Source organism: Bombus huntii, unplaced genomic scaffold (assembly GCF_024542735.1).
Source record: "Bombus huntii isolate Logan2020A unplaced genomic scaffold, iyBomHunt1.1 ctg00000293.1, whole genome shotgun sequence".
NCBI classification, from domain to species: Eukaryota; Metazoa; Arthropoda; class Insecta; order Hymenoptera; family Apidae; genus Bombus; species Bombus huntii.
In genome coordinates this window covers 1-15,443 of record NW_026099494.1, presented here as the reverse complement: position 1 = coordinate 15,443, position 15,443 = coordinate 1, and the positions used below count along the sequence as shown (strand labels likewise).

Here is a 15,443-nt window from a genome sequence, read left to right as displayed (position 1 = left end):
CCTTCAATGAAGACTCCTCAAACACCGACAACCCTATCCCCAATGTCATTCCGACATATATATCCACCGAAAATGCGCTCTTGTAGACAAACGCTCGATTCGCGTCATAGCTTTTAAAGCTTGTCGCATCTCAATCCGTTGGAAAAAGTTTTTCCTGTAGCATATTTTATTTTTACGAACCAACAAGGTCTTTGTTTATTTCCTTCTGCTTTTGCTCCAATTTCCCCATTGTTTTTTCAAGGATAGTATTTCAGAGCCACTAGTCAAGTTTATTGTAACAATAAACGTACGTTTCGGAAACATTTTGTGCTGTGAAACAGAATACACTAAAGTTTGAAGGTCACATCGATTTTCGAAAGTTTATAAATGGAGGTGTATGACAGTATCACCAGCTGTTGCTGTCCAAGTAACTCCAACATCGAAATACTACAACGATTCCAATCGAAAACGCTAAGAGCCTTAATAGACGCACCTTGGTATGTTACCAACGAAACCATCCATCGCGACCTCAAGATACCTACAGTCAAAGAGGAAATAGCAAAATATAGCGACAGATATAGCAAAAGAGTCAACAAACACCGAAACCCCCTAATCACTGGACTACTCGATACGACGGACCAGATTCGATTTCTTTTTACTACAGACATGCAAAAAATTTCGTCTTGTCTTACTTCCTCAACAACTTTTAGATCTGATAGAAAAAAGAAACATACGAAGTAATAAGTAATGCTTACTAATAAATTCAACAAATACAGAGGAAGATGGCTAAATCGATAAATTAACGAGACTAAAAATTAATTACATCATGGATCTCTCGCTTTTAATTTTAAGCTGTAAATTACCGATATCGGTGACTGCCATATTCTCTTGAGTTTCCAAATCGTAAAGAATCTTTCCCCAGGGATTGGTCAACTGTGTATGTCCCCATGCGACGTAACTTGCTTAAGGAACACGAGCCGGTGATATGCAGGCAACGTATAATTGATTATCATTCGCTCTGAAACGCTGAAGTAATGACCAGTGCAGTGGTCCAGTGGTCATATTGAATGCCGCTGGATATATCAGCATTTGGCAACCTAACCCAGAGAAGCAGGAAATATGAAGCCACCGAATACCAATTAACTTCGTAGTTGCACGGTTCACATTCCATCATTTCTGAATATGCGAGGACAGTCCTCTTATTGTGCTTTTAATTCTTTTATTTGTTTCATTTTCAGCAAATATACTGGTTTTTTAAATTAAGCTTCTTTTTATACAGAGTTACAGATTATATTAATTTTATATAGAATATATTTAAGAAAGATATTTAATTTTTTGCTAGTTAAGTATTGATCGATTAAGTTACTGTACCTTTGTTCCGATAAATGCGTGCCATTTCCTCGAATCTAATATCATAGCAAATGCCAATACCTATTTTGCAGCCCTTCACATCGAACGTCGTTAGGGAGTTACCAGGACTGAGTGAATCACTCTCTCGAAAAGTAATCTTATTAGGAATGTCGATGTCGAATAGATGTACCTAATAACATAAAAATGTGGTCGCTAATTCTATTGCTGCAACTTTTGTAATTTAATATCAAAGTTACCAACTCCTAAACTTTAATTATTTTTTATTTAATAACTGACAGCGTTTTTATCACTTTCTTTTGTTAAAAAATCTTATCATTTAATAATGTTTAAAAAGGAGAAAAAATAAGTATAATAATATTTTAAGTATGTGAAAAATTTATACAACAACAAACACATTACAACAAAAATGGGGCGTTTCCCGTATCATAACGTATTTTATAAACCGTAAATTATAGAATTGGTTATAGTATACGTATGTACATATGTATATTCCTAAATTATTCCTAGATAGAGTCACTTTCTTCACCCCAATATTTTCAAATTCAAAGCCATAAAGGAATATATTACTTACCTTTCGGTGTTTTGCTATCAAAGTTCCATCGGGACCCCCAAATAGTACAGGTATTGTACAATTTAGCGCCCTCTATTTCAGGCATCGTACCACCAACTACATAGATGTTGTTTTCTTTAGCTGCGTTCGATGAAGCAACGCTCGTTTCACCATCAGGAATACTCTCGCGTATTTTGGAAAGTACTCTGCATTGCAATATTTCAATTAATGAAGAATAACTGTCTTTTGTTCCAACCATAAATTAAATTGAAATGTTTGTCAGTTTTTTATTTTTTAAATTATTAAAATAACTAAGTTTTATATTTCGACTTAATTAAATATGCAATTACTTAGCTAATAGTATATATAATAAATTGTTTCTACAGGTTCAAAATGAAAAATGAATATTTAGAAATATTTAATTACGACAATGCTATTTGTGTTAGCATCAGTGGCTTGTTACTCAACGACTTTGCTAGTACTTTTTGAAACATAAAGTTAGTTTTCAATTAACACTTATACTAGAGGCGGAATTATAAATGCAAAATAATTGATAATACTAATTTATAAGTACCTAATTATTAGTATCTTAAAAAATATATTTATACAAAAATCACGATAATCATGAAAATGGGGAAATCCTATATTCTCGAATCAATTCACAATTTATTTTGTATATTAATTAGATTCCGCGCTCATCAGTACGTACTCACTGGCGACATCGAGAAAATGTATCGGCAATTCCTCGTACGACCAGAGGATCGGAAATATCAAAGGATATTATGGCGCAGCGCGAGTGGAGAAACAGAAACATATGAGCTTAACACCCGTAATACTCTTATCATAGAAATAGAAGCAGTCCTCAATTCATATAGATATACATGTATATGTGACGAAATATACTAAAGCAATATTGACCCTTTGTCGCTGAAAGTATCAAACTACAAAACTTCCTTTCAAATTTTCAGAATAAGGAAATCAGGATCATGATAAATAATTGGAACATAATTAAAAATAATATATCTTCTCTATAAGATAATGAATACATTGGTTCATTTAATTTTTATGGATATTCAAACGCTTCTGTGAAATAAAACGTCAAGATTATAGAGTATAAAATTCATAGCTATGAAATAACTAAAACTCTGATGTATTATTAAAAATATACGTTAGGTTGTATGTAGTGATACATACAAAGATTACATGTACAAACCCATAATTAACACAATGCTACCGCAACCATTCTGCAATCTACCTTGCCCAAAACACTCTTCCAGTCACCTCCAAACTCTTCAATTCTCTCCACCTAACCACCCACAAACCATTCACAAACATGCAATTCCCGACAAAAGAAGAACTTATCGTCAGTTGTCCTTAACATCTCGTTCATTCATTTGGTCCCTATCCCCCTATTTCCTCCCACTGCGATGATCGCACTACATTTTTCCACGTCTCTATTCTATTCTCTGGATGACCTGAATTCTCGAGCAGTCGAGTGACGATTGATCTGTACAATTGATCGATTTCTTTTTACTACAGCCATGCAGAAAATTTCGCCTTGGAAAAGAATGTTGTGATTTCGAATGTCTGGATCACCTGAAGAACGTTACCGGAACTGGTAAAGTTTATGTCGTTGATGATAATAATTCCTCCACGACTCCCCCACGACTCAGCAACAAAAGCTACTCTGGGTGATGAGCTTAATGGTGCTGTTGCGGCTAGTTTAATTTTTCAACAGGGATCCAGATGGCGCCGTTGACGAAATTCTTTCACTATAAACGTCAACGATCAACATCAGCCATCAGGGAACGAAGAAGGTACGCTGTAACGTGTCTGAGTAATTATACCTCGAGGAGTACATACAGTTATGTAATGAAGATTCGTATGTGAGTGTTTGTTTTCTTATTTCTTTTCCCTTTGTTTCATTTGAATGGATTTTTGTACTCAAAGAGCGAGGTAAGATTACGTCAGATACGTTTTTACATATGCTAAAAAAATGGAAAATGATGATGATGAATCAATGACACGTAGAAAATAATAATCTATTGTATTGCTGTTATCTAATGGTGTTGTAGTTGACTGTATGGTGGATGTATCTAATGGTGCTGTAGTTGACTGTATGTTGTTCAATATTGCTATGAAGCTCTTCTGATTTATTGTCACTTATACGAAGGATGGAAGTATACGAAATTGATAAAATTATTAATAATATTTACGAAGAGAAAGTAAACTGTTGGATATATGACAAAATAATTCTATTTTAAATAAGAGGCTGGTCAGCGTGGTTATTTAGTTTACAAAATCAAACGAATTTAATGAATGTAATGGTAAGGAAGTAACTATAAGTGGCTGTTAAACTATTTTTATGCTTGAAAAGTAATTCGCAAAGTAATGTAAAGCAGTACTACTGAGTTGTACATAACCTCTTTCAGAATTTGTTCTTAACCTCTTGCTTCATAGCTTCCTTAATTATACTCCTCAAACTTATTGACTACTTCGATGTTGTTACGAACAGAAACTGATAAAATATTAATCTTAAATATAGATTGAAATGAAAGCTTGTCACGTAAATATGTGTGTGTGTGTGTGTGTGTGTGTGTGTGTGTGTGTGTGTGTGTGTGTGTGTGTGTGTGTGTGTGTGTGTGTGTGTGTGTGTGTGTGTGTGTGTGTGTGTGTGTGTGTGTGTGTGTGTGTGTGTGTGTGTGTGTACTGCTTACTCAAACTATGGATCACATAACCTATACAAAAAAAAAAAAAAAAAAAATTATTGTACACTATAAAGCAAGAGGTTAAATCTTTAATCTGTTAAGAATTAAATTTTTTATTGTAACTGCGAAAATTATAAAAGTACCAAGCGAAGCAAGTACGGAATATAGGGATATAGGAAGCGATGGGGAACAGCAAGTAACTCCAACATCGAAATACTACAACGATTCCAATCGAAAACGCTAAGAGCCTTAATAGACGCACCTTGGTATGTTACCAACGAAACCATCCATCGCGACCTCAAGATACCTACAGTCAAAGAGGAAATAGCAAAATATAGCGACAGATATAGCAAAAGAGTCAAGAAACACCGAAACCCCCTAATCACTGGACTACTCGATACGACGGACCAGATTCGCAGGCTGAAGAGGCACTACCGCTAGACCTAAACGTTAGATTCATTTATTATCCAAATTAAGCTAATGCACTTACTTATAATACTTATAAATTATACCTATCTATAATAAGTATTAACTTATTGTAAATAAACAGCCATGTCACTGCGCCACGCCAGAAAAATTACTGAAAATTCTCAACGCGAGAATTGATTGTAATTCCAACAAATAAATAAAAAAAAAAAAAAAGCTGTTGCTGTCCCCAAGCGCCAAAATACGTTCTGACTACTATTTTATGTATCTCACAGAAGTATGTCTTCATTCATCATCTCCCATGCCATCCACCAACGTGTTCTTAACATGTTATCTCCTAGTAAAATATTGATATTGAGTCAGATATCCAACTGAATAATCTTTTCGGTGTCTACTATAAGACATTTAAAACCAAGGCTCGTACACACGTGTGCTTATACGTCAGATGTAATACTTAACACGAAACCTGCTTATATTAATATTAAATTTATGCATAGTAGGATGTTCGACCTTTGTAAAAATGAAATTATAATACATACAGTTTCACCGTGGAAAAGTGAATCTTTCTAGCATGTCCACGCAAATGCAGCGGAGGGGAGGACTGTGCATGCACCAAACAACTTTACGTTCGTAATTTTTCACACAAATGTACAACTGTAGGGAAATAATTATCTCTGATTTTTCGGATGTTAGGAATCGACAATATCGCATAACGGAATGCTGTGTTCTACGTATTCTATTTTTGTTACGAAAGTGGTACAAACGAAGTCCACGTAAGAATAGTACAACAAAATCGGTTGAGGTTAGGTTATCGTGCAGATATCGCGGCTTTTGCATTGGAAATCACGCAACTGCCAGTCTCGTCGTTCCTTGTAAACGAAAGAAAGGTATTGTAATCGGTCGGAATTAACATAAAACTCGTCGCATGCGACCATATGGCCTGAATGTTGAATAAACGAGAGTAGAGGCGCGAGCTATGTGATTCTAACCGTTTAGGCGGAAACTAATGATTGTAACCAGAGCCGAGATATATGCCAATATTACTTTGCTCGACAAAGCGTATAAGATGAGGAGAGAATCGCGATAAGGTAGAACAAGAGACAGATATTCTCTACGTAAAGCAAGTCTGTCAACTAGATTGAAATCCTATAGCTATAACTACAGTGAATCCATATTCTGGCGAATTGTCTTTTCACAAATGAAGCTCTGAAGAACGGAATTGATACAATAACTACTGTTCATTCATAACTACTGTTGTAAGAATCTATATATTTGTCTATCTATATCTATATATATCGATCTATATATATTTGTCAGAATGTCATTTTATCAAAAAACCCATCCTCTGTAATCATAGTTTAACGAAGCATAATTAATAGAAGAGGTAGAGCGTTAAGTGGAGATGATTTAATCACAGTTAAGTAGATAAATCTCTATATTAGTCTCTTTAATTAAAATGTCCTACGTTTTATTTGCGTGCGTCATTTTTTTTCTTCATCCAATTTAAAATGTTTAAATAACAATAGCCTATACAATATAATTTTATGTAAAAAAATTGATTATACCATGTTTATTACAGATATTTAACATTTTTGTGTACATACAAAATTTAGATTATACCTCGCTTGAGAACAAAAATTCTATTTGTTTTCCTAACATGTACTAATAATTATTGATCAAACTAGAAAAAGCTGGAGGAGATTACTTAGGAAGATTACTTAGCATCTTATATCCTGGCAAGAGAAAATGAAAAATTCGTTTCTTCTCTTTGCTTCCCTGTTCCTTCTTTCCCTCCTTTTTCCCTTTTTACATCGCGTTGTTTTACATCGCAATTTACATTTATTTGTAAAGTTTGAATCTTCTCGATATTGAAGATGTTGAAGCTGCAAGTATGTATTTCATTTTAATCCATTCGAGACCGAGATTTAATTGTAAGACGATACTAGGTGTCGGTACGATCTGAATGTTTAGTTAGAATGATTCTGTGTTTTACTCTCTCCAGGGTATCCTTTTCATACTTTGATTTTAAATCGATGACAATCTTAAATAGTATGCCTCATATTTTTAAAATATAAAATTATATACTATGTTATTCTATAATGTATTATGTACAGTCATATATATATATATATATAATAATTCTATATTGAAAAAAATATGAAATTAACATGATATATACATTACTACGTAAGTTATATATAAAATATGTATATTATACCCTTGCCTACTGACTGATATGAATTTCTTTCGGTCTCGAATGCGTTAAAAGAGAGCGCAAAGAAGGCGAAATTACTTATTGTAATTAGTAAATCGACCTGAGAGGCAGACAGATACAAGAAAGAAGGAATATTATATTAGCGGCATTATCATGTTTTTGCTCTCTTTAAGTCTTTCATCGAGACAGACAATCTACAGGTATTAATCGACCCAATTTCTCCAAGCTGATAACTTCGAATTGATGTTTATATATAAGAAGTGTTATGTGTTAATCTGTCTAAATGTTTAAAGGTGTTATAAATTAAATGTTGTTAAACGATACGTAATTGCCTTTTGATCGTAAATTTTACTATCAAGGGGTCTTTTATGTATGCGTAATCATTGTGAATTATAACAATTTATGTGATCGATATTAAAGGTGTTTAAAAGCATGTAGTTTTTTTCTATATTACTATTCTCCTATATTATTATCCTATATTATTATAGCATTCCTATATTATTATAATATCCAATTACATGTTGATACACAAGATATACAGATTATTATTTATAACGTTTTGGTTTTCTTAATTGAGTCATTCATTTTAGTACAAATGATAAGAAATTAGTAATAATTCACAAAAAAAGGATATCGTAGTAGAAATATTATAAAAAAACATTTTCTGTTTTAGTGTAGAGTTACTCCTTCTTACAGACAGTGTCGTACAAATCTGTACGTCTCTGAGAAAATGTAGGTATCTGAGCCCTTACTTCCTCAACAACTTTTAGATCTGATAGAAAAAAGAAACATACGAAGTAATAAGTAATGCTTACTAATAAATTCAACAAATACAGAGGAAGATGGCTAAATCGATAAATTAACGAGACTAAAAATTAATTACATCATGGATCTCTCGCTTTTAATTTTAAGCTGTAAATTACCGATATCGGTGACTGCCATATTCTCTTGAGTTTCCAAATCGTAAAGAATCTTTCCCCAGGGATTGGTCAACTGTGTATGTCCCCATGCGACGTAACTTGCTTAAGGAACACGAGCCGGTGATATGCAGGCAACGTATAATTGATTATCATTCGCTCTGAAACGCTGAAGTAATGACCAGTGCAGTGGTCCAGTGGTCATATTGAATGCCGCTGGATATATCAGCATTTGGCAACCTAACCCAGAGAAGCAGGAAATAAGAAGCCACCGAATACCAATTAACTTCGTAGTTGCACGGTTCACATTCCATCATTTCTGAATATGCGAGGACAGTCCTCTTATTGTGCTTTTAATTCTTTTATTTGTTTCATTTTCAGCAAATATACTGGTTTTTTTAAATTAAGCTTCTTTTATACAGAGTTACAGATTATATTAATTTTATATAGAATATATTTAAGAAAGATATTTAATTTTTTGCTAGTTAAGTATTGATCGATTAAGTTACTGTACCTTTGTTCCGATAAATGCGTGCCATTTCCTCGAATCTAATATCATAGCAAATGCCAATACCTATTTTGCAGCCCTTCACATCGAACGTCGTTAGGGAGTTACCAGGACTGAGTGAATCACTCTCTCGAAAAGTAATCTTATTAGGAATGTCGATGTCGAATAGATGTACCTAATAACATAAAAATGTGGTCGCTAATTCTATTGCTGCAACTTTTGTAATTTAATATCAAAGTTACCAACTCCCTAAACTTTAATTATTTTTTATTTAATAACTGACAGCGTTTTTATCACTTTCTTTTATTAAAAAATCTTATCATTTAATAATGTTTAAAAAGGAGAAAAAATAAGTATAATAATATTTTAAGTATGTGAAAAATTTATACAACAACAAACACATTACAACAAAAATGGGCGTTTCCCGTATCATAACGTATTTTATAAACCGTAAATTATAGAATTGGTTATAGTATACGTATGTACATATGTATATTCCTAAATTATTCCTAGATAGAGTCACTTTCTTCACCCCAATATTTTCAAATTCAAAGCCATAAAGGAATATATTACTTACCTTTCGGTGTTTTGCTATCAAAGTTCCATCGGGACCCCAAATAGTACAGGTATTGTACAATTTAGCGCCCTCTATTTCAGGCATCGTACCACCAACTACATAGATGTTGTTTTCTTTAGCTGCGTTCGATGAAGCAACGCTCGTTTCACCATCAGGAATACTCTCGGCGTATTTTGGAAAGTACTCTGCATTGCAATATTTCAATTAATGAAGAATAACTGTCTTTTGTTCCAACCATAAATTAAATTGAAATGTTTGTCAGTTTTTTATTTTTTAAATTATTAAAATAACTAAGTTTTATATTTCGACTTAATTAAATATGCAATTACTTAGCTAATAGTATATATAATAAATTGTTTCTACAGGTTCAAAATGAAAAATGAATATTTAGAAATAATTTAATTACGACAATGCTATTTGTGTTAGCATCAGTGGCTTGTTACTCAACGACTTTGCTAGTACTTTTTGAAACATAAAGTTAGTTTTCAATTAACACTTATACTAGAGGCGGAATTATAAATGCAAAATAATTGATAATACTAATTTATAAGTACCTAATTATTAGTATCTTAAAAATATATTTATACAAAAATCACGATAATCATGAAAATGGGGAAATCCTAAATTCTCGAATCAATTCACAATTTATTTTGTATATTAATTAGATTCCGCGCTCATCAGTACGTACTCACTGGCGACATCGAGAAAATGTATCGGCAATTCCTCGTACGACCAGAGGATCGGAAATATCAAAGGATATTATGGCGCAGCGCGAGTGGAGAAACAGAAACATATGAGCTTAACACCGTAATACTCTTATCATAGAAATAGAAGCAGTCCTCAATTCCCGCCCGCTAACTCCTATCTCCACCGATCCAAATGATCTCCTAGCCCTCACTCCCGGACATTTCCTCATTGGCGATTCATTAATGTGCTTACGTGATCGAGATTTCAGAGACATTCCATCGAACCGACTCTCCAAATGGCAGCATATCCAACAGCTTAAACAACATTTTTGGAACCGCTGGCATAAGGAGTATTTGAACGAGCTAACCAACCGCAATAAATGGAGCAAGGGTGGACACAGCATCCAAAAGGGCACAATCGTCATCCTCAGAGAGGACAACGTTCCCTCCATTGCATTGGCTTCTGGGCCGAGTTATCAAGGTTCATCCAGGCGCCGATGGTGTCATCCGGACAGCTACAGTTCAGACGGCAAAGAGCATTTTGGATCGGGGCGTCAAAAGGCTTGTCCCACTGCCAATTCAACCCGATCTCGAGAAACCCGAACAACTAGCCATCGAGACGAAATAAGATGGGAACCTCAACCACACCTCGCTAGTTTGATCGGTACCCTCTCAACGGGGGGAGAAATGTTACGCCATGCGGGCTTACCATAGGTCATATTCTTAACTATCGATCGCGGCACTATAATGTCGCAGACGGATCGTCGCGTCTGCCCGGCAAACAAACATTGTAGTGGCAAGCGCATGGTTCATTAAGCAGGGCGACTTCCAGAAACGTCGACTCGTGGCCCGTATTTTACCTCGCTGTAAAAGAATGTGGCGTGATCCGAACGTAGTGGGGGTCGCCTTCCAGAAAAAACGAAAAAATCGAAAGGCGTTCAGAACTTTTCGAGAAGTCGAACCGTCAACACATGTGGTATGTCGCGCATTACTTATCAACCAAAACGCAGTTACATTTTTTTTGTTCCATTTATATCTTTCTAGTTAATAAGTTGTTGAAATAAACATTAATTTATTTGTGTTAATTCTGTGGAATTTCATTGAACTACCCTTATTATCATAATCGAAATAAGGGGATCGATCAGTTCGTGGCGTCGATTATTTAATCGTAATGGGAACTTACAACTCTCGTTGACGTGCTATCTCGCGATCGCGTCTCTCCGCGAACGGTCGAAACAAAATGATTCACTAAAAACTGTCCTGAATTCCTAAGAATTTATTTACCGAAAAACTGACAAAGTGTTTATTTAAAAAATGAGGTTGAAGGTAGTCCTTTTCTTTCATTTCATTCATTTTCATTTTCTTTCTTAAGTATGGCTAACACAATATCTAATCAATTAAAATTTTATATTTTCACGTGAAAAGTTTCTTTAGATAATTATTATCAACATGATGACTCACTCTTACGGATTAATACGTGTCTGTAGGGCAATCCGGTGGACTTGATCGGCTTTTTACTTCGAAAGTTGAGTAATCGGTGTCGCTTTCTTACGCATCTTTGAACTGTATAAATGTTTTAAAATTGTTTGATCCAGAATGTACCACACCGGACAATCAAGAAGGCAGGTGCCTTGACTACAGAAAATGTAAACCTCTGCAAGAAATATGGCAGATACAGTACCGTACAGCCACCGATTTTTATAGACGATCAGTGTGCAGATACCAGGGCAATGTTACGATCGTTTGCTGTCCGAAACGATCCAAACAAAGAGAAGAGAGAAATTTTAATAAAAACTGTGTATAAGTATAAGGCTTTGCGACCACCATACTGTGGTTTTAGCAACGTCTCTCATACCAGGGTGGTCGATGGTAAACCAGCTGAACTTGGTACGTTTTATGTCTTTCTTTCCGATTAATAATAAGCCATTTACTGCAAAGAATGAACTTTAAAGGCATTAAACAGCACATCAATGTACATTTCAATTAGACTAAATAATAATGCTATGATTTTATCGGTAGTAACTTTACTTATTAACTTGAATTATTTCTTTCTTTTACTTCATGTTAGGAAGAGTATCTTTTTGCTTGAAATAAAAAATTGATATAGGAGTAATAATATGGATAGAGATCAAAACTGTTAGGGCAGAAATTACACGTTTGAACTTTATAGTTCAGTATAGTTCAAATAGAAATTATATAGAATTATTTAATAATTTGTATTCCACTGGAATAAAAATTTAATTTCTGTCTTTATCAAATCTCTATTTCAGAGTATTTGTACGTATGTACTTATCGTCTGCTGTATGATCGAATATCGAATAGGTAATAATCGTTGTTACCCGTTATGTGAGAAAAAATTATGTATATTCACAACTATGACTATTGCATTTTAGGCGCTTGGCCATGGATCGCTGCATTAGGTTTTCGTAATCCCCGAAACCCAGACAAACCACTATGGAAGTGCGGAGGTTCCCTGATATCGGCTAGGCATGTTTTGACCGCAGCACATTGTGCACATATGGATGAATAGAAAACATACACAATCATAATATTGTCATTCTTAGATTGGTGGAGGAGGTGCCATTTTCGAGTAAGTCCTCAAATATATATATATATATATATGCTATTGAGTATTACTGAAGTATCATATCCTGAAATTTTCTTACTGTACACATATATTGTGTCATAAAGCGTGTATAATTCTTTCTCATACTTTTGGTCATTCGTTTCCTGCATTTTCATTTATTTTTTTATTTTTCAGGGTACGTATATCCCATTTGTACGAAAGAGCCCCTACGAAAGAGCAACTTCGTCGGCTATAACCCCCTTGTTGCTGGATGGGGAGCATTAAGATATAGTAAGTGATATCAATTTTATAATAAATTAATAGTTCCAGTCTTAAATATCTTTCTTATTTTCTTCGTAGGACGACCACGACGTAATGCATTAATGGAAGTACAAATGCCAGTGATTAAGAACGCCGAATGCAAAATAGCTTATTCCAAATTTCCTAATGCACCTGATATCACTGATGGTATAATATGCGCCGAACATGCTCAGGGTGGAGAGGATTCTTGTACGGTAATTAAGTTACAGAGTTACTACAAAACTATACGGTATCTGAAGACACGTCGATTCGAATTAACATCAAATCGACGTCTTAAACATTAAAAATAATAGATAAACACAATTTAATAGTTTTGCCCACTTCTCACACCTCGTTATGGTATTTAATCTAATTTCCTTCTAATCTTAGTTTTGCTCAAAATACATATAACATGTACGTTATAAATTGGAGTATTTCAATACACAAATCAATAGAAGATTATTACTGTATATAAGTATAATTTCAATACAATTCGATCGATATATTTCAGTATCTTTGATTAAAAATTTAACGATCCTTTCAGGCTGACCGCGGCGGACCACTGCTGATACAACATGAATTAACCTCGTATTTAATAGGTATTGTGTCTTATGCTTATAAGTGCGGCACAGCTGGGTATCCCAGCGTTTACACTAGGGTCACATCGTACCTTGACTTCATTCTCCAAGCGATGCAATAATATGATATTACTGTTCCATAAATATCATTGTGTAAAAAACGTAAAGTTGGATTTTCTTATTGTGGAGATAAGAAAACAGCTCAAATTTACATTGTTTTGTACGTTACAAATTATAGGCTTAAAATGTACGAAATGTAACTTTGAAACGACACTAATTTTTTACGCACGATAAACCTCCACGACTTAGGTATGTAAAGATGATAAACGTGTATTAATTCTATTAATTTGGTAATAATAAACCAACTTTCTGAGAAGTTCTGTAAATTTCGTTTCTGTTGTATCAAGAGAATAATGGAATATTCCACTTAGATCGTATACTTCTTGTACGTACGTACAAAATTTTCCGGCTAATCTAAAACACTTCATAAGATAGAGAGCTTCTGGAAATTCGGACACAGAGAGTGCATAAAATACAAGATAAGTCTCGTGTCTTTCAAAATTATTTTTTATTCGCTAAAAACGTCCTGTGTACTCATTGCAATCACATGCAACCTCGAAACTTCACTTATTTTTTATCACTTTCCAATTCAATACACAGTTTCAGCATTTTTGACTATATGTAAGAGAAATTTCCATTCAGCCAAAGGTGTACTTACAGATTATAGATTCCTATACGACTCTCAGTAAAAATTTATCCGCACTCCAGATAGTTAAAACTTCTGTCGACCGTATTGATCCATCTGCACTCTTCGTATGACGTCAATATCTGTTCAGTGCTGCTGCGCAGGTTTCTTTGTGTTACGTCAATTCGTTTGTGACCGTTGCGCGAGTAATGGCGCTTTGCAATGGTGATTTGCAGGAAAACAGTGCAGGATGCTGTGATTCGTTTCTTGTGGTCGGAGGTTATGTTTGATGCCTATATTTATCAAAGATTTAATGCACATTATGGAGAAAGTGTTTTGTCACGAAGTGTGTTTGAATGGGCACAAAAGTTCAAAGAAGATCGCACGAGTGTTATGAAAAAACAGCTGGACGCCCGTCCACATCCACGATGACAACATTGAACGTGCTCATGAACTTATGCTCTATGGAATAGACGAGTGACACTGGATAATGTGGCAAATCATTTGCAAATCAGCCACGGCTCTGCTTATGCAATAGTGCACGACAGATTTGGATTTTAAAAAGTTTGTGCGAGATGGATGCCGAAAAAGCTGATGAAAAGGTGAAGACGACGATGCATTCGTGGTTCGCAGCTCAGCCCAAAACATTTTTTAATGAGAAAATACAAAGGTCCTTCGGCAAATGGACAAAGTGTATACAGAAATCGAGTGATTATGTCAAAAAATGATGTATGTCTTTTTTGACAATTGCTTAAAATAAATTCTACACCGACAGAGCGGGTAACTTTTTACTCACCCTCGTAAGACACTTAAATTTCCAATCTATTATGATGAATAAAAGAGCTTATACTATTAAATCTAATTGTATTTTGGTTGCATGAGAGTACACGTGTATGTGATGTACATTACCTTTATATCCCCTTGAACGCTTCAATATTGCGCATATATACTATATTTTGTACAGCTTCTATAAAATTTCGTATGTTTGTTTAGGCTGTTAATCTAGAGGCTGGAGTACAAAGAAGTGGCACAATGATGTGGGCTGATGACATTTATAATTATCAAGGAATCACCCCTACATTCGCTCAGGTATATATCGTTGACTATAACGTATTTAACATATATGATTGTTAGAATATTAATAATTAATTTTTAATTCTATCAGAATTTTAATGAAACTGTCCCTTGGGAAGGAAGAACTGATACCTTGATATCACGGTTTGTACATCCTATATATACCGACAAATTTTAGAACATTATATAACGAAGAACCAGTCGTCGTGGCCATGTGATGTGAATAAAAGGACTTGAATTTGATGATATTTTTATAATGTTAGATAACATAACTAAGTATCTTCACAGTAAGATAGGATGACA

At 34.4% G+C, this 15,443-nt stretch overlaps 1 protein-coding gene and 1 long non-coding RNA gene across 5 annotated transcripts; one reads left to right on the top strand and one right to left on the bottom strand.

The window, feature by feature from the left end:
* Positions 1 to 838: 838 nt before the first annotated feature.
* LOC126877927 (omega-amidase NIT2-A-like) lies at positions 839 to 14,333 on the bottom strand. 3 transcript variants are annotated; one of them, XM_050640350.1, is made up of 4 exons: positions 14,100 to 14,333; positions 9,252 to 9,436; positions 8,681 to 8,849; positions 839 to 1,076 (listed from the first exon to the last, which is right to left on the bottom strand). In XM_050640350.1, exons 2-4 carry the CDS (start codon positions 9,333 to 9,335, stop codon positions 943 to 945), a joined length of 387 nt encoding a protein of 128 aa, XP_050496307.1. In that variant the 5' UTR covers positions 9,336 to 9,436; positions 14,100 to 14,333; the 3' UTR covers positions 839 to 942. The 3 variants fall into 3 exon arrangements, with proteins under 3 accessions (XP_050496307.1, XP_050496306.1, XP_050496305.1); XM_050640349.1 differs by lacking the exon at positions 8,681 to 8,849 and adding an exon at positions 1,351 to 1,519 and having other exon boundaries at positions 840 to 1,076; XM_050640348.1 differs by lacking the exon at positions 839 to 1,076 and adding an exon at positions 8,179 to 8,406.
* LOC126877928 (uncharacterized) lies at positions 9,822 to 13,842 on the top strand. Of its 2 annotated transcripts, XR_007695459.1 has the most exons (6): positions 9,822 to 10,913; positions 11,425 to 12,259; positions 12,331 to 12,527; positions 12,699 to 12,794; positions 12,864 to 13,018; positions 13,348 to 13,842. It is a non-coding gene; the product is annotated as an uncharacterized LOC126877928 (long non-coding RNA). The 2 variants fall into 2 exon arrangements; XR_007695458.1 differs by lacking the exon at positions 11,425 to 12,259.
* Positions 14,334 to 15,443: the final 1,110 nt, after the last annotated feature.

Excerpts from the sequence above, each read along its gene's own strand:
- LOC126877927 (XM_050640350.1), bottom strand. The coding sequence starts at position 9,335 with ATGCCTGAAATAGAGGGCGCTAAATTGTACAATACCTGTACTATTTGG. Across the intron at positions 8,850-9,251 it reads TGATAGCAAAACACCGAAAG|GTACATCTATTCGACATCGA; the intron begins GTAAGTAATATA and ends TTATGTTATTAG. Across the intron at positions 1,077-8,680 it reads ACGCATTTATCGGAACAAAG|GTTGCCAAATGCTGATATAT; the intron begins GTACAGTAACTT and ends TCTCTGGGTTAG.